Source organism: Diabrotica undecimpunctata, chromosome 1, assembly GCF_040954645.1.
Source record: "Diabrotica undecimpunctata isolate CICGRU chromosome 1, icDiaUnde3, whole genome shotgun sequence".
NCBI lineage: Eukaryota > Metazoa > Arthropoda > Insecta > Coleoptera > Chrysomelidae > Diabrotica > Diabrotica undecimpunctata.
This window is the reverse complement of record NC_092803.1, coordinates 55905420-55928600: the sequence shown is the minus strand read 5'-3', so window position 1 is coordinate 55928600 and position 23181 is coordinate 55905420. Positions and strand designations below refer to the sequence as shown.

At 33.9% G+C, this 23181-nt stretch overlaps 1 protein-coding gene across 1 annotated transcript in view; it reads left to right on the top strand.

Annotated features, from left to right (window-relative positions):
• The window catches only part of LOC140449444 (tRNA endonuclease ANKZF1-like), a 41560-nt gene that overhangs the window by 7661 nt on the left and 10718 nt on the right, over positions 1 to 23181 (top strand). Inside the window, exons 2-4 of the mRNA XM_072542621.1 lie at positions 9657 to 9777; positions 17398 to 17589; positions 17867 to 18009. Coding sequence (XP_072398722.1) covers positions 9678 to 9777; positions 17398 to 17589; positions 17867 to 18009 — 435 coding nt within the window. The 5' untranslated portion in view covers positions 9657 to 9677. The remainder of the gene's footprint in view (positions 1 to 9656; positions 9778 to 17397; positions 17590 to 17866; positions 18010 to 23181) is intronic.

Here is a 23181-nt window from a genome sequence, read left to right as displayed (position 1 = left end):
CCATAAACTTTGCATCTGTACCTTGGTTTTTGCTTATGTTTATAATTTTCGTCTTATTATTAAGTTTCATTCCATATTTTCTACCGATGTTAACTACTTGATCTATCAGTCTTTGTAATCCTTCAGCACTATCCGCAACAAGGACAGTGTCGTCTGCATATCTTAGATTATTTATTACTTCATCGTTAACAATCACGCCATCAGTCGTTTCTCCCAAAGCTTCTCGAAATAGATGTTCAGAGTACGAATTAAACAGCCAAGGCGAGAGTATGCAACATTGTCGTACTCCTCTTTGTATTGGGACTTCATCGGATAATTGATTGTCTACTCGAATCTTGGCTACTTGTTTCCTATAGAGATTAACTATTATTCTTATATCCTTGTCATCTATGTTTGCGATTCGCAAAGTTTCAATAAGTCTCTCATGCTGTACTTTGTCAAATGGATCGACGAGTAGATTAGCAAATGCTTAATTCTAATTAGGTGTTAGTTGAAACCCTTATTTTTATTGTAATTGTAGATATTCTCGTTTTGCTTATATATCTCTGAAAATAGAGTAAAACACACTTCTTGATAAAACAAAAAGGTACAAAGTATTTAATATAAAATAGTCAAAGTACTGGATACGTTATTATAAAATACCTGCTAGGTATATATAAAAAAATGTTAATAAAAGTTTTAGACCTCTTACCCATTTTAAAATTATGGAGGTACTAAGTCTTCTCTAACACGGTGTCAAACCAAAGTTGTGGTTCTTTAATAGAACACCCTTTATTTAATTTAAAAAATGAATTATTTATTTTTTCCTGATTGCAATAACATAAAAGTTATCAGGGATAAAATAGAAAGTTTTAATACTTATGAGCATTTGTGTTCATAAAACGTAAATATTTGATCATACTGTTTAATTGTATGGGATATAATTAGGTACTGTTATTAACAATTTTTTTTTATATAGGTATTATTATTTTACACTAAGTTTTGTTCAGTCGAATCGATTAGTGTTATTACTACCTAGGTATATAAGAAGTTGCTAACACCCATATTTTTTTATTTAAACTTTATAGAAAATGAAACTTTTTGGTAAAATAAAATATTTACTGATACCCACATAATTTGAAGACATGCTACTGTTCCATTTACACTTAAAATCAAATCTTTGCAAAATAATAACTTTTATTTAATTCAAAATTAGATATCAACGCTACTGTTCAGTAGAATATTATACTGGTCACTCTAACACTGTTGCAAATTTGCTAGTGTCTTACTTGCTCTTGTTCCCGTAAATTTTCCAACGAAATTACGTGCCTACTATACCCACGGTTCGTAGACTTACTACGGTTGCCTCTTCCGCCTAACCAATGAACATTAAGCCCGAAACTGTACTCTCGTGACGTAATTCTTCCCCTTCAACCAATCAACACTGCAATCGACCTGCCCTCTACATTCAGTTTCAATCGCGATTAAATGGGTTTTGTGTTCTTGTGTACTCTGGTGACGTAACTCAAGCATCCCCACCCCAGTCGGAAGAGGCAACCGTAGTAAGTCTATGAACTGTGTACTATACCAATGTTATTATGTATCAATAGTAAATCTTCAAATGCTTCTCAAGACGACCTCTTTTCATTTATTCTTTGGTCAAGCATTGCTGACACAAAAGACAAAAAATAATTCGCTCATCGTGGAAATTAGGTATAAACCCAAATTTTAAATATTCCTCCTCCAAATATTAACGAATTTTTTATTGCTTGCACCACTCATTTTACTATGGACTGTAAGAAATAAATATAAGATCGTTAAAAACTAAAATTAAAGTCTTCTTCTTTTTATGTGAACATGATTCTGTCCCTACTGATCGTCTTCCTATTGGGGAACCGTCTCTCGCCATCTTTACTACTCTATTAGTTGTCATTCGGTTTATATGATCGTTCCAAAATACTCGTCTATTTCTTACCCAGTCCTTGATGTTCCCCACCTTGCATCTATGTCCTATATATGTACTTCTAGCTCTGTCACATAGTGTTTTACTATCAATTTTTCTAACAGTTTTCATCTCTGCTGTTTCTAACATTATGTCGTGTTTCTGCCACGTATGTCATTATTGGACTGTTTGGTAACTTTTGCCTTTCATTCGTTTCCGTATATTTTTATTTCTCCATATTGTTTCATTCAGGCAATTTGCGGCTCTGTTTGCTCTATTCACTTGATCTTCCACTTCTGTTTCGAGCTTTTCGTATTTTCTTTCGTTTCTCCATCACTTGTTTTATTATCTGACCTTACAGCTCCAATTTACATCTTAGTAAATTTGCTGTTATAACCATGCATTTTGTCTTTTTTGGGGAAATTAACATGTTAAATTTTCTGGCTCTTATATTACATTGGTGCAGCATACGTTGTAAATCATCTTCGATTTGAGAGAATAGAATTGCGTCGTATGAATAGCAAATTATTTTACGTCGTTTTTCTCCCATTCTGTATTCTTCTTTAGTTCCTACTTTTTTTATTATTTTATCCATGACTAGATTGAACAACAGAGTAATCAGAGAATCGCCCTGTCTTATCCCGTTTCCAGTTTCAATTGGGTTAGTTGGTTCTACTTTTACTTTTATTGTTTTGTTTTTGTAGATATTTTCGATCGTTTTGATTATTTCTAGAGGTATCTCTCTTGTGTACAAAAAGTGGCTAACGTTCTTTAATTTGAAAGGTTTACGAAACATAGATATGCCCGTTTGTTCTATTCTAATGATTTCTCTTAAACTTGCGTCATTATAAGCATAGGGTGCATGATCTTCCCGACCTAAAACCTTGTTCTTGTGCTGGTGTAAGTTGAAATGGAAAATTAAAGAGGAATTAATGAATTAATTCCTCTTTAATTATCCGGGTCTAATTTGTCTCCCTTCTGAGGAGAGAGATTAGGATGCCTGATTTTCATTCTTGTGGTATTCTGTTTTGTTTGATCACATCTGGTCCTCTGTACTTTAGGAATACAACTTTAGGAGTTCATTCGGTATACTCTCCTCTCCTGGTGATTTTCTATTTTTTAATGTCCTTAATGCTTCCTTTACCTCTTCCTCCTCAATATTTATTTCTTCGTTTCTCGACACTTCTGGTGTTCGTGGTTCGTTATCGTCACCTTTAGCAAATAGAGATCGAAAGTAGTCTGCCTATGTTTCCATTTTAACGTGTTTGATTTTATTAGTTCGTTCATCTCTTTTCTTAGTCCTCTGATCAATCTCCATCCTTCTTTTTGTGTACCGTAGAAGTCGTGTTCTATCTGTTTTGAGATGCTCTACAAGTGTGCCCTTTTTGTCTAACTAAAGTATCCGTTTCATTTCTGATTCTGTATGTGTTAAAATTAATATAATGTGATAACGTAAACGTACACTAAAAAAATGCATATTTATTTAAATTTATATAACACATTTACTACACTACAGGTCACCGCAAATTAATATATATTTTCCATTTGACAAAATTTTCTGAAAAATTATGATTCTAAAATTGAAATAAATAAAAATAAAATCAAATACTTATCAATTGCATCTATACAATGTATATACAGTAGACTCCCTCTATAACGAGAACTGAAATGGCAGACTAATTACCTCGTTATAAGCGGATCTCGTTATATCCAACAACAATAATATTGTGCATACATATGAATATGTAGTTTTCTAAAACATTAACTTTCTATAGTGAAGCCATTCGGAGCAATATAAGATGCTAATAAATATTGTTTGAATGGCGTTTTTAAAACAAAGTTGTTTACTTTTATTGTCAATGAAATGCATTAAAACAGAAAAGAGTTGTTTACTTTTACTGTCAATGATATATGTTAAAACAAAAAATCTGTATTCTGTAAATATGTATAAAGCGTATAAAGTTATTTTGTCATTTTTGACTGCTTTAAATTGTCCAGTATTCTATCTATCATATTTTCTAAAGATGTGAAACAGTTTTATGCTTCTTCATTTGCGTTTTGTCCTTGGATAAAGTTTCTGACCCATATTATTAGGTGTGAATGGTCAACCCAATACAATGACACTTGTAAATCATAAATTTTACATTTCCGACTAAGAATCATAAATTGTAAGAAGTTTATTGCGGGCGGCCCGCAGTTAAAAAGGGTATTTATTTATAGCTACGGCCGGGCCAAAACGTAAAAAACACGTTTTGCAATCTTATTTTCTCTCGTTATAAGCAAATTTACCTCGCTATAAAGGGTTATAGTTCAATAGAAATTTCACGGGACATCTAATGTAACTCGTTATAAGCGAAACCTCGTAATAACCGTGTTCGTTATAAAGAGAGTATACTGTATTTATTAAATCAACGAGCTTTTACAACAGCTTTGACACTTATTTCAGAAGTTGCGATGGTCCGTTCACGTGCGAATAACTGCGTTGTTTAGCGAGGTTTTAAAAGGTCCGGGGTTCCCCACGGAGCTTGCCGTCTGTCGCAGGGAAGTTAGTTTGACGAACACCCAGTTGACATTTTGGTCTTTGTCTAGCGAAATTATGACCAATAATTATTTACCGCAATTATTTAAGAATTTGCTTTTTTTTGTTAAATTTGGCACCGAAATTTAGCATTGCATTTAAATGGAGCGTCCCGGAGCATTTAAATCCCGGAGCGAAAGGGATAAACTCGTGTCGAGTCCATTTTCGAATTGCCCCCAGAGTACACATTTGATTTTTGGCTGATTGAAAGTTTTTCGACATGTTATGTCCCATATTATTTTATATTCATAGCTGCAATAAGGGAACACGGATTCCGCAACCATAAAACAATGTATGGCTGGCTGAATTTAAAAATAATATCCAAAAACAAAGAGACACTACAAACATCATCAGAGAAACGTGAGTTAGCAGATACTGACGAAAGTCAATCCAGGAAGAGAAAAAATACAGACGACTTATCATGAGAGAAATTATTGTTTCCATTCCTTCCAAGCTAATAACGTTTGTGATACTATAATATTCGAAAGCAAAAAAATTAAGAAAGTTTTTTCACAAGTCATTTGCAAATATAAAACTTATTTTCAGTGTAAACTTTGACACCTCAATTTAAGCATATTATTTATAGCCGATCAAATTTTAAAGAAGTTTCAGAAGCAGTCCTCGTATTGTAGTTAAATAATATATAGTAATCTACCTTTATACTGCTAGTGCAGTTTGAGATTATAGCAGGGTAGTCTCGATTTCTTGTTCCTACGGTAAATAAGGAAGATAATACAGATAGTGCTAAGCTTCAACCGCCTATTATTATCCCTAGTTTTTCCCTAGTTTTTTCCATTTAACTTTAATAAGTCCTGTGGCCTCAACGAAGGCCAACAGTTTCCTTATTGGTAGTTTTAGGTTCATTCCGCAGTTGACCAGTGAATTACGGTCTTATATCATTAGCACATCGGCATAGGATGTGTATGGCAGTCTTCTTCCATTTCGCACCATGTTTCATTCACCTTACACTGTCCGAAATTATTTTATCACTATTCTTGATTATTTTCTTATTCTGAATTTGCCCTTGAGTGGCTCTTCATTTCTTTTGATGATTCCTTATCAGCCACTTTTGAACCTCGTTTCTTGTATCATCTTTAGCAATGCCACAGAATAGTTATACTTTCCCTTGAGCCTTGGTTTGCCAACAAATTCATTGCCGTTCATTCCCATGCACCCCTTTATGGTCCGAGATCAATATTAAAGACATTTATTATCTTTTGCCAGGTTGTTGAGGAGATCTTTGCAGTTCTTATCAGTTTTGATTTGGGGAGTGGGCCCTTTACTTCCAGAATAGCCGCTTAGCTATCTGTATACATGTTGATTCTCTTTGCTTTGGGATCTCCATCAACAATTACAATATAATAACATCAGAGCAATATCATAGGGGCTTTTTCATAGAATAATTTTCACTACAAATTTGTTTCACTACAAATTTCATTATTTTTTTTAGATTTTACAGCGCTCCGAACTTGGCCGGATTCTTGAATACTCACCATCTTGAAATAAGGGTGTGTTCTTCCTAAGTTATTATTAATTTATTATCGATCGATTCCGCCACCACAAAACTTACCCCGCCTCGTGCGCTTGTGTCGCACGAAAAAGCACCAATGGACAGAGATAAAGTTTAATAAGAGCACCGTACCAATATTATTCCAAGATAAATTTCTTGGCAATGAAAAGAAAAAAAACAAACTTAATAGACCTTCTCAAAACTGCTCTATTAGAAGTATGTTTTAGTGTCGACCAGGCTGAATCTGATGCAGATACAGTCATCATCCGTTCTGCTCTTGCTGCATTCCAAGCCTATGATTCCGTGACTGTCGTAGCAGAGGACATTGATATTCTTGTCTTTCTCACGGCATTAGGAAGGGATATTTGGATACCAATCAAAACTCCAGCACACCCCGAACTTCTGAAATTAATTTTCTGCAGATGCGAGGGAACCTGTGAAAGTATGAGTGGTTGCCGACAAGTAGGCCTCAAATGGTCTGCAGTGTGTCTCATTTCTTCGAATTCGAAAATGAATTACCCACAATGACGCCAATTCTAACTTCCGTTCTTTCGCAAACCTTCACCTTCGAAACTGAATTAGATCCTGAACCGTAGCCTGGACCATCAAAGAAAATGAAAATACAATAGCTGGAAAACAACTTTTTAAATATATAATTATGCTCAATATTATCTCGCCTGGAAAACGTCAGTGAATTAGGCCTAATGGGGATACCACTTAAACTAACTCTACCTAATAGGTGGTAGGGAAAAAGGTCGATAATAAACTAATAATACCGTAGAAATGTTGGCAAAAAATCAATTATATGAATAAAATCATAGGTAATAAAAAACTAAGCCTAATGGTTCGTTTTTATTGTATTCTTATGAGTATTCAAGAACCCGGTCAACTTCGGGAGTGCTGTAAAACTCACAGAAATTAATGAAATTGAACACTTTTTAGTGAAAATTATTCATTGAAAACATTCTATAATCTTGCTCTGATGTCTTTTTATTGTAAAATGACCAGAAAACAGTTACAAGGCCCAAAAGAAAATTTGTTCAAACATTTTTAGTTATTTTTGTTAATAACTTTTTTATTTTCCATTTTACAATAAAAAATAGTAAAAATAAAGTTGTTGACAATTTAAGTTGCTACAAATAATGTCTAATACAATTTTCTATATGCGACGAGATACAGCGCGAAAACCCTTTGAACCGCTTATTCCAAGATGACGTGTATTCAAGAACCCTGTCAACTTCGGAGCGCTGTAAAATCCAGAAAAATTAATAAAATTTAACAATTTCTCTAACATAGCTTACTATTAAAAAATTACTCTATAACATAGCTCTGATGCCATTTTATTGTATGTAATTATATTGTAAAGTAACCAAAATTTGTTTGTTTATTTTTGTGTATAACTTTTTTATTTTCAATTTTACGATAAATATAAATAAAATTGTAGAAAACTTAATTTTCTACAAATTATGTTTTATAAAATTTTCTGTAGGATTGCTAATTTACTAGATCCAGCCCGAAATCCTTTTGCCCTCCTTTTTTAAAAATGTAACTTTTCAATGGACTATTAGCGTAGCATAGTATGGTAAACATGATGATTACTATATTTAAAATGTCAGTAATAAAATAAATTTTATTGTGTGTAAAAAAAATATACATAAATACTATATTCAGTTCATTTGCCTTTAGTAGAACAAAATCCAACATTTTTACTGAACATAAAATATACCTACAAAATTAAATCATTTACTTTTCAAGTGATTGGAATTATATTAATTTTAAAGCCACTGTTTGAGGTACACTGAATTTTTCTGAAAATATTTCAATTCTGTAATTATTGGAAGCAGAATGTGTACTTCAATGCTTTACACTAGGAGCCATCACTGAATCCTGAATGTATATTATAATTATTGTTTAACAAAAAAAAAACAAATAACTATTAAAAAAAATCAAAACATAATCCAAGATGCATAGGAATAAGAGTGTATTCATCATTCAATCTTTGCTTATCTACTACTGGAGATAGATCTTCCTCATAATTTTCCATCTATTTCGATCTTGTGCCTCTTGCATCCAATTCCTATGACAACGTTTTAGATCGTCAGTCCAACGTGTTGGTGGACGACCTCTGCTTCGGTAGGCATCATCTCTTGGTCTCCATTCCAGTATCCGCTTTATCCATCTATTATCTGTCATTCGAGCCATGTGACCTGCCCAGTTCCATTTCAGTGTTGCTACTCTCTCTACTGCATCAGCCACTCCTGTTCTTTGTCGTATCTGACGATTTGGGATCTCGTCTCGTAGTGAAACGCCCAACATAGCAAGCTCCATCGCCCTTTGACACACACGGATCTTTTGAACTGCTCTCCTTATCATGGTCAACGTTTCCGCACCATAAGTTAACACTGGCAAAACACACTGATTAAACGTTTTTCTTTTAAGGTATATTGGTATATCAGACGATTTGAAAATATGGTTCAGCTTGCCGAAGGCTGCCCAAGTCAGTCTTATACGACGGAGAAGCTGAACGGTTTGGTTATCTTTTCCTATGCGAATCTCATGACCTAGGTATTTATAGGCCATTACCTGGTCTATGGATCTTGTTCCCACGCATATATCTTCGCTGACTACAAGATTTGTCATCATCTGGGATATATTTATTTTCAATCCCCCTTCTAGCGAGGAAAGGTAGAGCTGATTTAAAAGTTCTTTGGCCTCATCTATCCTATCAGCTATTAGTACAATATCATCTGCTAACCTTAGATGGCTAAGCTTTTCTCCGTTTATGTTTATGCCTTGGTCGGTCGGTTTTGCCCTTTTACATATATATATTCCAAAAGCGTAGTGAACAGTTTCGGCGATATGGTGTCCCCCTGGCGTACTCCACGTTGTATCGGGAATTTCTGGGTTTGACGATCACCCACTCTAACACTGGCTGTTGCGTTTAATTATATTTATATACCGATAGTCAATTCGGCATTCTGTCAAGGATTCCAACATTTTTTGTTGATTTAGGGTGTCGAATGCCTTTTCATAGTCGACAAATATTAAAGCTAGTGGTTTATTATATTCAGTGCATTTTTCTATAAGATTTTTTATTACCAGTAGGTGATCGTTTGTTCCATAGCCTCTTCTAAAACCCGCCTGTTCTATGGGCTGATAAAATTCCAATTTATTTTCTAGAGTGTATTACTTAATCATAATTTTCATGTACACTGTACATTATTATTACAAAATAAGTCAAATAATAAAAATAAATTTTATCTATTTCTCTATCTATCTATTTTATCTATTCCTTACAAATGATTGTATGTCACGTTTAAGTATAGATAATGTTTAATAATATGCATTGATAAACAAAAAAAGCAATCAAGTAACGTCATACATTTTTTAACCTTTTTTAATAAAATAAATTAATTATTGGTAAAACATAATCTTTAGCCACTCAAAATATAACCTAAAACACGAAAACAAATTTTTAAGAAGTTGGTTTCAATTAATTGTGCAATATTTCATAGTTTTACAACTCTGGGTTTACTACAGAACACACTGTCCCCCACACGCGTGCGACGACGTTTTTCTGTTCGATTAAATTCAGTTGTGAACAGAATTTTGTAACGGAGGTAGTAAAAAATTACTTTCTGTTTCAGAGTCTAACCAATCTTAAGAACATGGAGACTACTAGTGTATTTTCGGAGGCTTTTAAAAATATTATTGGTGATGTTATCACCACAGTACAGTTAGAAGGAAACGAGAAGGAAATTAAAAGAGGTGAGTGTTTTTAAATATTTAATTTTACTTTTGATTTGATTGCACAAGGTGATGCTAAATAATTTTCCAGGAACATATAGGGTGATTCAGAAATTTAGAAATAATGAAAAAAATTATATTGTAGTTTTAACCCTTAACTGGTATGGTGATTTAAAATTACACTTAAAGTATGGCGGGGTCAGATTTGACCCTGTGCCTTTTTTTGCATGCAGCAAATAGAAAACAGAAAAATTTTCATTCAGATCGAATATAAATCCTTTTTATTATAAATAATAATGTTTACATATACTTTTTAATAATATCTGGCCTACTTCTGGCTAAACTTATAAAAATTAACATGGCTTTTCTTATCTGTAAAAAAAAATAGAGAAAAAATTAAAAATAATTTTAAACGGAATTGTTTTAATCAAAACAAACCTAAACCTAGGGAAAAATACTTAAAAACATGAAAAAACATAATAAACAAAAATTCTGACAACTACATTTTGCGCAGTATTTTATTGTTCGGAGCAATTTGTACACATGTTGGACGTTTTGCAATGGTCTTTGCAAATATGCCTGCTACACTCGTCACATACAATTGGATGTTTGTTGTCACTGTAAGGGCATAAGAAGCATCTGGCACGCTTAGGTTGTCGACGTTGAGGGTTATCTATGCTTCGTGGGGCCTCATCTGGGATATTGCTGATTCGCCTTATGGTTACCTTCAATTCCCGAGGAATGTTTTTCATTTGACTTCTTCGAACTAAGTGTTCGTTGATCATTTCTCTCCCTAAATCAATAAGGAAACGGTTACGAACCATCTCATTATTTGGATTAGCAGCATTATAAATTATGCCTGCATTTGCGGCGGAGATGTCCATCATTCGGTACCACAAAGTTAGAGGCCAACGCCGAGTACGTCTTCCTACTTTGTAATTGGCACAAATTTGGTCCAGTACATCAACGCCAACTTTCGTTAGGTTATAAAAGGAGATGATGTCTGGTAATTTCTTTGCTCCTTCTTCGACCATGTTATTATGGTGCATTGTAGACATCATGCAAACTGAGCGATTTCTTTTTGGAACGTATGACGCAATTGTTATATCCTTAGTAAATCCATAAAGCGAGGAAAGTGGTTCACGTTGCTTACTAGCTAGGAACTCTTTAGGTAACTCCCTTTTATTCCGTCTAATAGTACCTACGTATGTCAAGTTTTGGCGTTGCAATTCTTCAACCAGCTCTAGTGACGTGAACCAATTGTCCCCTGTAATATTACGGTTCGAATTTGCTATTGGTTCAATCAAAGTTAGCACAGTTTGGGTTGGAATAGATAGCTTCTTTGGATTTGCCCTATTTTCATCTTTGCCCGTATATACAAAAGCATTGATCAAATAATGTGTACGAGCGTCACACAAACACAATATTTTTAGTCCGTATTTCACAGGCTTGCTTTTTATAAACATACGGAACCTACACTTTCCCCGAAATCCAACCAACATTTCGTCCACGGTTACGTATTCCCCACAAGAATAGTTTATCTTACAGTTTCCAATAAATCTGTAAAACAAATTTGAAATTGCAGCAAGTTTATCTCCGTCTTCAATACGTTGTCGTCTAGTGGCTGGATTGTCAAATCTTAAGGCTGTTAGCAGGAAACTGAATCTCTTTAGAGTCATTGTTGCACGAAAAATGTCACGACCTGTTCCATCTGTTGCAAAAAGCGAATTTATGTCCTCGTGACTCGACTTGAACACTCCAGCTAGATAGAGAAGACCGAGAAATGCTCGCATTTCTACTTCATCGACATGATTAATAAACTGACATGACAAGGCCTGATCGCCATAGGTTGCCTGCAGTTCAGTTATTTTCTCATTCGTTCTTGCGATAACTTCATTTATAATGTATCCATCGAGAAAAAAACTGAGCGCCTGCAAGGGTGTAGTTGGCTTATTGGTCCGACATGGTCCCGAAAGGCCAGGAATATGCGACACTATGTTGGTGACGCGAGTACGGCTAGACGCAGGTGGCGTTTTCGCCCACTTTTTTCTATTTTTTCCGTAGAAATAGCCACTTTCATCCCCAACAATTTCACTTTCAACAGATAAGCTAACTTCTTCGACAGAGTGCCTATCACTGCCATCAACAGCTTCATCTTCACTCTCACTATCAGCATTGTAGTCACTATCCGTATCGTGATCACTAACAATCGTCTCTGCATCGGAAAGGTCGTTGTCGGTATCCCATAAAGTTTCAGCAATATGTTCAATTTCCTTTTGTGTCAAAGGCGCCCTTTTGTCACGCACGTTCGACATATTATACTTCGATCACAACTCTAAATTGAAAGAACAAACAAAATTGTATTTTTTTCTGGAAAAATAACAGTATTGTGCTTCTTACCCGAAAACGAGAAATTATCCTTTAACGGTATGGCAGGGTCAAATCTGACCCAATTCACAATATTCACGTGGAGCCACTAATTGCTTGCGGGCGACTGATAGCGGAACTGAAGCAGTTGCACGCCTTGAAAGAATACCTCAAATGGTATGTTGCCATATCGCCTAGTTTTTCCGAAAATTACAAAAGAATTTCCAATAGGGTCAAATTTGACCCTGCCATACCAGTTAAGGGTTAATAAAGTTGTGCATTTTATATAAGATGAAACTTTGGATATTTATATACAGGGTAGTTCAAAAAGTTTATTGGTTAGAGTCATTCTGAAGATTTATGAATGCGCTTATATAATTGACATCGATTAATGACAGCGGTAAATATAAGGTGCAGAAAAGGCTCATACAATAGCAGTATCCTGTAATAGATCCAAATTAGTAAGAAAATTGATGGAAAAGTTTCAGTGTTATAATCCCTCCTTGGTTACTAAAACTTTCATTCTTTTTTTTTTGTATTTAAAGAAAATATCTGATCAACCAGCGACTACATAATAAGTAATGGATAATAATTTACGACTTATACAAAATATTTACAGATTTAAAATAGTTTGTTATTTTTTTATAGTGTACATTTCATCTCACATAGCAAGATCTTATGTATCATCTGGTGAGCATTCACAGATTATATCATTGATTGTGCCGGTGCTGTTTATCGCCTTAAAAATTAACCAAAGAAAGACGAAACTCTGAATCATCTAATGAGCAGATGGTCAACTTCTGATGGGTGAGCTATTGGGAAACTTATAGGTTATTGAATTATTCAACCTTTGATAGTAAGGGTTTGTCTTGCGGCATTTATTCATCATCATCAAGGCCTTTCATTCCTGATGAAATGTTTGCCGCTCTTACTTAGAGCTCTTTGATTCGCTTAGTGCGGTGAATCACTATACATTCTTCTTGTGTACCTATTGTTAAAGTTTGTTGTATGACTTGGCTCCCGTTACAATTTTCTTCCACTCATTTCTCTATCGTTGTTATAGTCTGTTACTTCTCCGTTCTTAAATATTGGTATAATTCTGCCTTCTTTCCAAACCTGGGGCATTTCTTCTGCGTCCCATATTCTGACTATTAGGTTGCAGATGATTGTTAATAATTTTCCCCCCGTTTTCAATCAGATCGTTATGAATTTCATCGTGGCTAGGTGTTTTTTCTGTTTAATTTTTTTAATGATGTGTAAATATTCATAATATGTTGGTATCCCTATTTCATTATTCCATGTCTTCCATTGCGCATTCTTTCTCTTCATCGCTGTATTTGCATCTATATAGTTCTGTAAAGTGTATTTCCCATGATCTATTGTCAGTTTTAATCACTGGTCTGCATTTTCTTTGTTGAGCTTTTAGGTATCAAATAATTTAGAGCTATCGTTATCGTTACTATTCTCTTCTAGGTCCTTTGACAACTCTTCCACCCACAAGCTTTTTTTTGTCTTTGCAACATTGGTTGCTACTTTCTTGTTTTCTTTGTATTAATTTCGATGATGTTTTTCTTTAGTTGATATCCATTTATGCCTCGTTTGGTTTTTCTGTTTGATGTTTATTTCGCATTTTGTGTCTAACCATTCTTTCCTTCTTTTTATTTCCCTCTGTCATAGCTTTCATTTACACAATGAAATTATCGATCGAGTTAGCAAATACAAATATTTAGGCACTTTTATAAATGAAGACAACGATAGCTCAGCAGAAATCAAAATAAGAATAGAAAAAGCCAGATCCATATTCACTAAAATGAAGAGAGTGTTCTGCGGAAGAGATTTGAGCCTTGAAATGAAACTTCGCCTGATGAGATGTTACGTACTTTCTGTGCTGTTCTACGGAATGGAGTCATGGACGTTGAAAAAGATTGATACCAAAAAATTAGAGGCATTTGAACTGTGGATGTATCGCAGAATCCTGAGAATATCATGGACCGAGAGAGTCACAAATGTCGAGGTCTTGAGAAGAATGAATAAAGAAAAGGAAGTCATATTTACGATCAAAAAACGAAAACTGCAATACTTGGGACACATTACAAGAGGCGAAAGATATGAACTGCTTCGAATAATTATGCAAGGGAAAATAGCAGGAAAAAGGTCCATAGGAAGAAGACGAAACTCCTGGCTAAAGAATCTACGGGAATGGTATAGCTGTAGCAGCAACGAATTGTTTCGGTCAGCAGTTTCGAAAATACGTATAGCCCTGATGATCGCCAACCTTCGGAACGAAGATGGCACTTGAAGAAGTCATAGCTTTTCTTCAGCTGAATTCAAAATGGATTCTTTTATATTTTTCCATATTTCCTCTGTGTTAGTTGCTTCTGTTAGATTTTCCTTTAGGATTGTCTCATATTCTCTTAATAATTATCTAATCTTAATATAATCTAATCTAATATAATCTAATAATCTTAATTCCTGTACTCTTAACTTCTCCAAGTTCCATCTTCTTTTGTTTTATCTTGTTCTTATTGTTTTAATTACCTTTATTTTTATTTCTCCTATTACTAGCAATTGGTCTGTGTCTGCGTTGCTTCTCTATATGACTTCACGTCATGCATTATTGTTTTCCATTTTTTGGATATTATTATGTGATCTATCTGATTGCCATCTGTTGTGCTAGGTATCAGTCATTTACTTTATGTTCTCTTTTTAGCTTGAAGTTTGTGCTTATAATATAACTGTTTGCTCTTGCTGCTAGATGGCATAATTTCATTCCGTTGTTGTTTGTCTCATCATGAATAGTTTCTTTTTCTTGTAGTGCCTATCCGTTTCGGATGTTGGCGACCATCTGTATTTTGCAAACTACGGATCTGAAAAGATTTGTGGTTGTTGTGTTGAACCACGTACGTAGATTTTTCAGCCAGGAAATTTTTCGCCTTCCTGGTCCTTGTTTTCCTTCTACTTTTCCTTGAAGAATTAATTGCAGCACTTCCTCATGATGTGACCGAGGTATTCGATGTTTGCTGTTTTTATTGTGGTTAACAACTCTTTTCCTTTTTGCATTCTGTTTCTGCTGCTTCCTGCTTTTGGTTTTCTTTACCTACTTTTGCATTCAAGTCGCCAACCATTAGTACTGTGTCATTTCTGGGTAATCTTTCATATAATTTTTCCAGTTCTTCATATAATTCAATTTTATCATTTTCTGGTGTATTTTGCCATACACCGTGAATGACATTCGTCCATTTATAGCGTTGAATTCTATAAGTTTGTTCCGTATTTTGTTTTTGACCATTAAATGTTCTACCATTTTTCTCGTGCTTGTTTTCTAGCGAGTAGCATACTTTGTAATTTTTCTCCCATCTTACTTCTTGTAGTGAAAGTATGTCGATTCTGTATCTAGGCATTTCTCTTGCTACCTTTTCCATTTTCCCAATAATGTTTGAATGTTTCAGGTTCCTAGTTTTACTTTATTTTTCTTCTAGTTTTTTCTTTTTCCCTCTTTTTTTATATTTGATTCATTATTCTCTTTCAGTACTAGTTTGGTCATCATGTTTTCATCATCGTTTTCTTCAGCTTTATTTACAGTATCTTGGTCTTTTCTTTAACTATGGTTTTTTAGCTGTGGTTGTATGGTGATCTTTCGATATAACGTTCTTCCTCGAGGTTTTCCTTGAGATGTTTTAGTATTCACAGCTTCGCCTTATGTCTGCTTTCTTCTATACCTAAGCTTTCTACAGTCTATGTTTTATCGTCTAGTTTAGTTTATTACAATTTAGCGATTCCTTTTTTCTTGCTTCCTTTAAATGTTGTTTAAATATTCTTCTCTGGTATTTTATCTGCCTGAAGTAATGTTCACTCAGGTAAGTGCCTGTTCCTTTTAGTTTTTTTTGATTGATTTAATATTTCTATTCTTTTGGTACCGCTTTTAAGTTCCAGTAGTAGGTCTCGTGCTATTACCTTTTGGATATCAACGCGTTTTACATCTATTATGTCGGTTTTATCGTTTAGTGGAACTTGTATTGTAGGTGCAATATTTTTTATACTAATTTTCATATCATTATCTTGTTCACCTTCTTTTTCTGTTACAGCATAGGTATACTATAATATTTTTCAATCCTTCATCTTTACTTAACGATAGGCACTCACCTCCTTATCCTTCTAAATCTTTCAGATAGGCTTTTATCCGATCTTAGAGATTAGAACTATTCTAACACACTCTCGCGGATTTCTCCCACAATCCGGCAACGTCGTATTCGTCTGCTTTTTACAGTTGTTTACACTATTTGTACATGTTTGATTATAGTTTCCAAATTTTACTCGTGGTTTTCTGTTCACTGCACTTTTTCCTATCTCGATACTGCTTTCTGCGTATATACAGGATGCTTCACTACGAGCTTACACTATCTATATATCGTAAAATCATGCGAAAAATACTTAAACGATATTTTTATAAAAATTGGTTTATGAGTATTACGAGTCATGACAAACATTAAAGAAAACATTTTGACAGACATGCCACTTCCGGTTATACAGGAAGTGAACATCTACTGTGTTATTTTAATAAATGGAATACCCTATATATTACAGCATTTTTAGATTCTGCGTAAAATTCTAGACAAAATTTGTATGAGGTACCATAAGTCGAAACTTCATATTTTTTGAGATATTCATCTTTTTCAAAAATTTTTGCAGATTATTCAATTCGAATTCGATTTCGATATAAATTCCTGAAAGAACTTTACAATTGTACATTGTTACAGTTGTATCTATTCTTTGTGCGAAAAAGTTTTCAATATATTATGTTTGTAAATGGATGAGCTATTAACTTTGAAAAGTTTTTCTCTATCTGTCAAAATTTTTGAAAAGAGATGAATAACTAAAATAATATAAAGTTTTGACATATAATACCTTATAAAAAGTTTGTCTAGAATTTTGACGCAGAATCTAAAAATGCAATAATATCCAGGGTGTTTCATTTAAAAGCATATTTTTTTATTTAAAACCACTATTATTAGACTTTTCGTTCAAGCGAAATAATTTTCACGTGTACTACACACATTCTATTGCCATATCGTGGCATTAATTATTTCACTTTATTATTGATTGATTGAGAACAAAATAATATGCTATAATTTTGTAATAGTCATTATTTAATAGTATTGACTATATTTTTTAGAATTGGTCACCGTTTGAATCCCTTAAATGTTGCATTTTTGAAAAAGGAAATGTATATGGTCCATATTTTATATCTATACAGTGCAGTTGTATTTTTTTTAGATTCATCTCCAGCTGATGAATGGTCTTCGTCAAACGACAAAAAGTCCTGTTCTTATTGCCGCGTTGAATTTCCCGACAGTCAGGCTCAAAGAGAACATTACAAACTAGACTGGCATCGGTACAATTTGAAACAGTCTCTGTTTTCCAGACCACCAATCACGGAAAACGATTTTAGTGTCAAAACTGGAACTGGTGAGTAGGCTTACAAATGATTTTTATATATGTACGTTTCTTAAATAACAATGCAAGAAATAATTTGGATAACACAGGTTTTTTTATTAAAAATTGTAAATTTTTAATTAATTCGTTGTAAATTTATAAATTCATTCCTTCAATACGATTTTGTAGTTATCCTTAGCTAGTTTTAATCCTTTTCCTAACCGCAACCAAAGCAATTGGATAAAATTGTTGATTTTTGAATATGTGAAGAAAAACGTTCATGTTTATTTTAAATACTGTGTTGTTACAGATGATTTATCCAGTATATCAGGATCAGACTCTGAAAAAGAAGACACACTCGACACATATGCCACTGCCCAAGGAAAAATATTCTTGAAAAACAAAAGCAACCAAGTTATTTCAATGTACAAATGCTTAATGTTAGACAGGAAGGTAAGTTTTTAGTTAAAATCAAAAGAAACGTTTATATCTACAGATGCCTTCGTTTTTCTTGTTCTCTCTTAAAAACTAGGGATATTTTTTGAAAAATATATATTATGTTCGTATAAAACACAATATTACAGACCCAAACTGTGAGCTACATGAGCCTTGCTTAAATTGTTAAATAGAAAGGAGTTCTTCTTCTTCTTTTGGTGCCTATCCGTTACGGATGTTGGACATTAACATGGCTATTCTGACTTTGTTGACTGCTGCCCTGAAAAGTCCGGTAGTGGTTAAGTTAAACCATTTTCGCAGGTTATGCAGCCAGGATATTCTTCTTCGTCCTGGACCTCTTTTCCCATGCACTTTACCTTGAAGTATGGTCCGAAGTAGGTTGTATCGTTGTTCATTGCTTATTATATGGCCCAGGTATTCTAGTTTGCGAAGTTTTATGGTTATGACTAGTTCGCGCTCTTTACCCATTCTATGTAGTACTTCTTCGTTGGTAACTCTGTCTATCCAAGAAATCCTCAACATGCGTCTATAGCATCACATCTCAAATGCTTCGAGTCTCTTCAGTGATGCTTCAGTTAAGGTCCATGACTCCACGCCATATAAAAGAACGGAGAATACGTAGCATTTTAGTAAACGAACTTTTATTTCCAATTTTATATCGTGGCTGTTAAAGATTTTTTTCATTTTGACGAAAGCTGATCTTGCCTTCTCGATCCTTATCTTAATTTCCGTCGATTGGTCCCACTGTTCATTTAAGTTTGTACCCAGATAACAAAAGTTGGTGATTTGTGTTATAGGTTGTTGGTTAACTAGTAATTGACCAGGTGGTATCCTATTTTTGCTTATAACCATGTATTTGGTTTTTTTGATGTTAAAATCAAGCCCAAACCTGCTACTTACTTCTGCCACCCTGGAGACAAGTGTCTGCATACCTTTAAGACTGTCTGCAAATATGACAGTATCATCAGCGTATCTTATGTTGTTCAATCGCTCTGTTATATCCGTTTATAAGTATTCCCTCGTCTATGTCCGTTAGCGCTAGGTTCATAATGTGCTCTGAATATGTATTGAACAATAATGGGGACAATATACATCCCTGTCGCACACCTCTTTTTATCTTTATGTCGTCTGTTAACTGATCCCCAACTCTAACAGCTGCAGTTTGTTCGTAATAGATATTGTTTATTATACGGCGATCTCTGCTGTCTAGACCAATTGAATTTAATATTTTCATCAGTTCGTCATGTTTTATTCTATCGAACGCTTTCTGGTAATCAACAAAACAGACATATATATCACAATTCACATCTCTACATCTTTGAAAGAGAACTTGTATTGCAAAAAGTGCCTCTCGAGTACCCAATGCATCCCTGAAGCCGAATTGTGTGTTTGTCATGTGTTCTTCACAGTTTTATGTATAATTTTTAAAAAAGATTTCAGGAGATGGCTCATAAGGCTTATTATTCGATAATCTTCACATTTTTTGGCATTGGGTGTTTTAGGGATTGTTATAAAAGTTGATCTTAGCCACTGTTGGGGTATTTTTCCACTTTGGTATATATTGTTGAAGATCAAGGTAAGTCTTTTTACTTCGTTTTTATCCATAATTTTCAAAAATTCTGAGTAGAACTCGTCTGGTCCTGCGGCTTTTCCCTCCTTAATGTTGTTTATAGCAGCTTCTACTTCCGCTTCGAGAATAGGTGGTCCGGTATCGTCATTTTTATTTTGTGTGATGGTGACATTCCTATCGTCTTCAAATGTTGTTGTCACATAGTTCATCCATGTTGTTTTTATTTCTTCAATATCAACTATTGGATTTCCTTGAACGTCTGTTAAGTGTCCCGGCCTTTTTGATTTATAGATGCCTGCTGCTTCTTTGATCTTTTTGTGGAGGTTGAACGAATCGTGTTTACGTTCCAATATCTCGATTTCTTCACACTGTTCTTCCAGATTTCTATTTTTAGCTTCTCTGACAGCTTTTTTTATCTGTTTGCCTAGAAATTGATATGCAACGTAGTCTTTCCGCTTGGATTCTCTTCTTTTGTCCATCATCTGTAATATACCGTCGGTCATCCATGGTTTTTTCTTTTCTGTCTTTTTCGGTCGCAGGTATTGGTCTAATATTTCCTTCCCAATGTTTTCTAAGTGGTTTATTTCTGTGTCAACATCATTAACTACTTCTGACTTAGATTATTTTGAGTTGATCATAACTTACTAACAGAAAGATTGTTACACTTTACTATTAAAATGATCGGAATAACTGAGTTGCTTTATGTTAAAGCATAATAAATGCTTCTCCTCTAAAAGGCACTTAGGTATTTTGCAATTCTTCCCAGAACACCAATAAACCCGAGATTTATTGATTTAATTGCGCTATAGAAAATTTTGTTTTTAAATGCTTCAACGACTTCGCCTGGCATTGAAAATTTTTGAGATTTTGATTTTTAACTTTTGGAAGCATAAAGAAATCAAGTCAACAACAATAGTCAAAAGGAAAATCACTTACACAGTTACATAAAAAGCTCATACAAACTTACATGTGGTGACTGCTCTAAAACTTACATCGGTCAAACTGGTAGAATCTTTAACACACGTATAGCAAAACATAAAATATTCAATAATAGAAAACCAGATTCTACGTACGTACTTCACCTTCTAGATCATTCTTTTAATGACCAATTTCAAATTCTCCATACTCAAAATAAAGGCATTAAGCTATCTTTACTAGAATCTATGGAAATTAATAAATTAAAATATACAAATATAACTCTGAATGACCAACTGGAGACAAACAGCTCTACCCCCCTCAAACTTATTCATTTAAAGACTATAAAGTGTACAGGCATAATAAAAATAGATCACTTGAGAAAGGCACTCTGCCGAAACAGCTACAGTGATAATAAATTGTAATACATTTTGTGAAAGGGTAGAAAATAAAAGTTTTCAGTGATTTATTCTTACATAAAGAAATCATTAGGACTAAAGACTGAACTCCACGGATGGGACATCAATTCCACATTTTCGGTGGTCAAAGATTTCCATCGGTGTTGTACTGTAAGAGGGCTATCCCAATGCAGAATGATTCGATGTTTTCATATCTTTATCTTTTGTTATGATCTTCAGTTAAATTGTGTGGAATCCAAGGCAGATATAATTTATTACACCTAAATAAGCATGTAAAATTTAATTTACTTGTTTCATTTATCATTTTTCGTGCTGTATCAATTTTTGCTGCAGTTTTTGATATTGTCGGTCGACCTTCACAAAACTCATCACTAAGGCTACTCCAACGAAATTTAAATTATTGATACCATCAAAACACAGTTGTTCTTGTCAGTGCCCCATTATCATATGCATTTCTAGTTCATTGATGCATTAATATTTATGTTAATAAAAATATTCACAATATAAATGTTTTTTTAGAATATTGCTTACTCTAAAATTGAACTGGTACTGTAATTGATCAGCTTAATATTTTATCTTCAAAAGAACACCTTTTGTTATTTTTGTACCCCATCTCATTACTAACATAGTACATGCAGATATCTTCAGCTTATAACTGCACCTGACCTTTAAGTGGTAGGTAATATTGATAGAAAATTGACGTAGGTTAAAATAGTGTGGATCCAAGAACTGATACTTGAGAAATGACGTAGGTAACATCCAGACCTTTATTAAAACATTTATTGACGTAAGTTGTGTTCTAACTATTTACAGGTGGTTTCAAATATTTCCAACTTTTCCAGGATTATGGTTAGTAGTAGATTATGGTTTATAGTGCCAAATATTTTCTGCGAATCTACTATATACTAGTTGATAAGTTAAGCTGACGTGGTGCTGCTAGTTTGTTTGAAACCTTGTTGACCATTAAACTAATGGATACATCGCTTGTTGTATTCAGTCTATTAGTTATTGGCACAAATGTAAAGAATTTTTGATGGGGTTAATAACTATTTATGTTATGTCCATTGTTTCGCCCATTTTTTATTATTATTTATTTTGTCTAATCTGGATATATCGCTTATTTCTTTACTCCGTACTGCATCATTTATGGTTTTAACACCCTTGAAACACAAACGATTCCTCTTAGAACAGCCATCGAAGCTGAGCCGTCTCAGTTAAAGCTTCCCAATGCATTAATGTCTGCTGTATTTATGTTCTCCCAATCCCAAAGACACTCCTCGCCATAACCGCACTTAAAGCACTTATCTCACAAATACCCATGCCCAGCCTAATAATAAATAATTCAATAGCCACAACCCAATGTCGGGATTAACAAATTTTAATACCAAAGGAAGACTAATCAAAGACCTGTTAACAACAGAAAATTTAAACATTCTCAATGATGGTCGACCAACCAGATTTAAAGTACATACTGGTATAACATCGGCAATCGATCTATCGATTTGTGACCTAACTCTTTCAATCGCGCTTAACTGGGATCCTCTATCCTTTTTATATGGGAGCTACCATTACCCAATAAAAGTTTTCATATTTTCCGATAACATTACCTCTGAATACCAACCAGTCCGAAAATGGAAACTGACAAACGCTAATTGGAATAAATACGCTGACATAGACCTCTACCATAGTGGAACACAGAATGTTAAAACGCAATCAAGAAATGTAAACAATCTTTCAACAAAATGAAAAAACATAACAAGACTAACATCATTAAATACAAAAAACAAAACGCAATGAAATAGCTGATGCTTTTGCTACATATTTACAACACAAAATCATCACAGAAAAAAACAGGTCGATTGCCTTTAGCCTTAGATAAACTTAGAACTCTGCCCTTAGTACTACCAGAAAAAATTAACAAAATAAAATTAATACCATTAATTTCATTACAAATTTTCTTAAACAACGCATTTCAACAATGAAACATTAAGCATATGGCAACCCTCAAGGGTCTCTAATAAGGGCAACACTATTTTTAATTGCCATGAATAATAATATACTATCATTGGTTCGTGGCAGATTATATGCTGATGATCTGGTGTTAATATCTTCAGGGAAAAATATCTTCTCAGTTCAGCGTCACTTACAAACCGCGCTTCACGAACTCTAAAACTGGTCGGAGAAACCAGGATTTCAGTTTTTACTCAGTAAATCAATGTGTTTGTTATTTTAAAAGAAACCAGATCCGATCAAAATACGGCATTA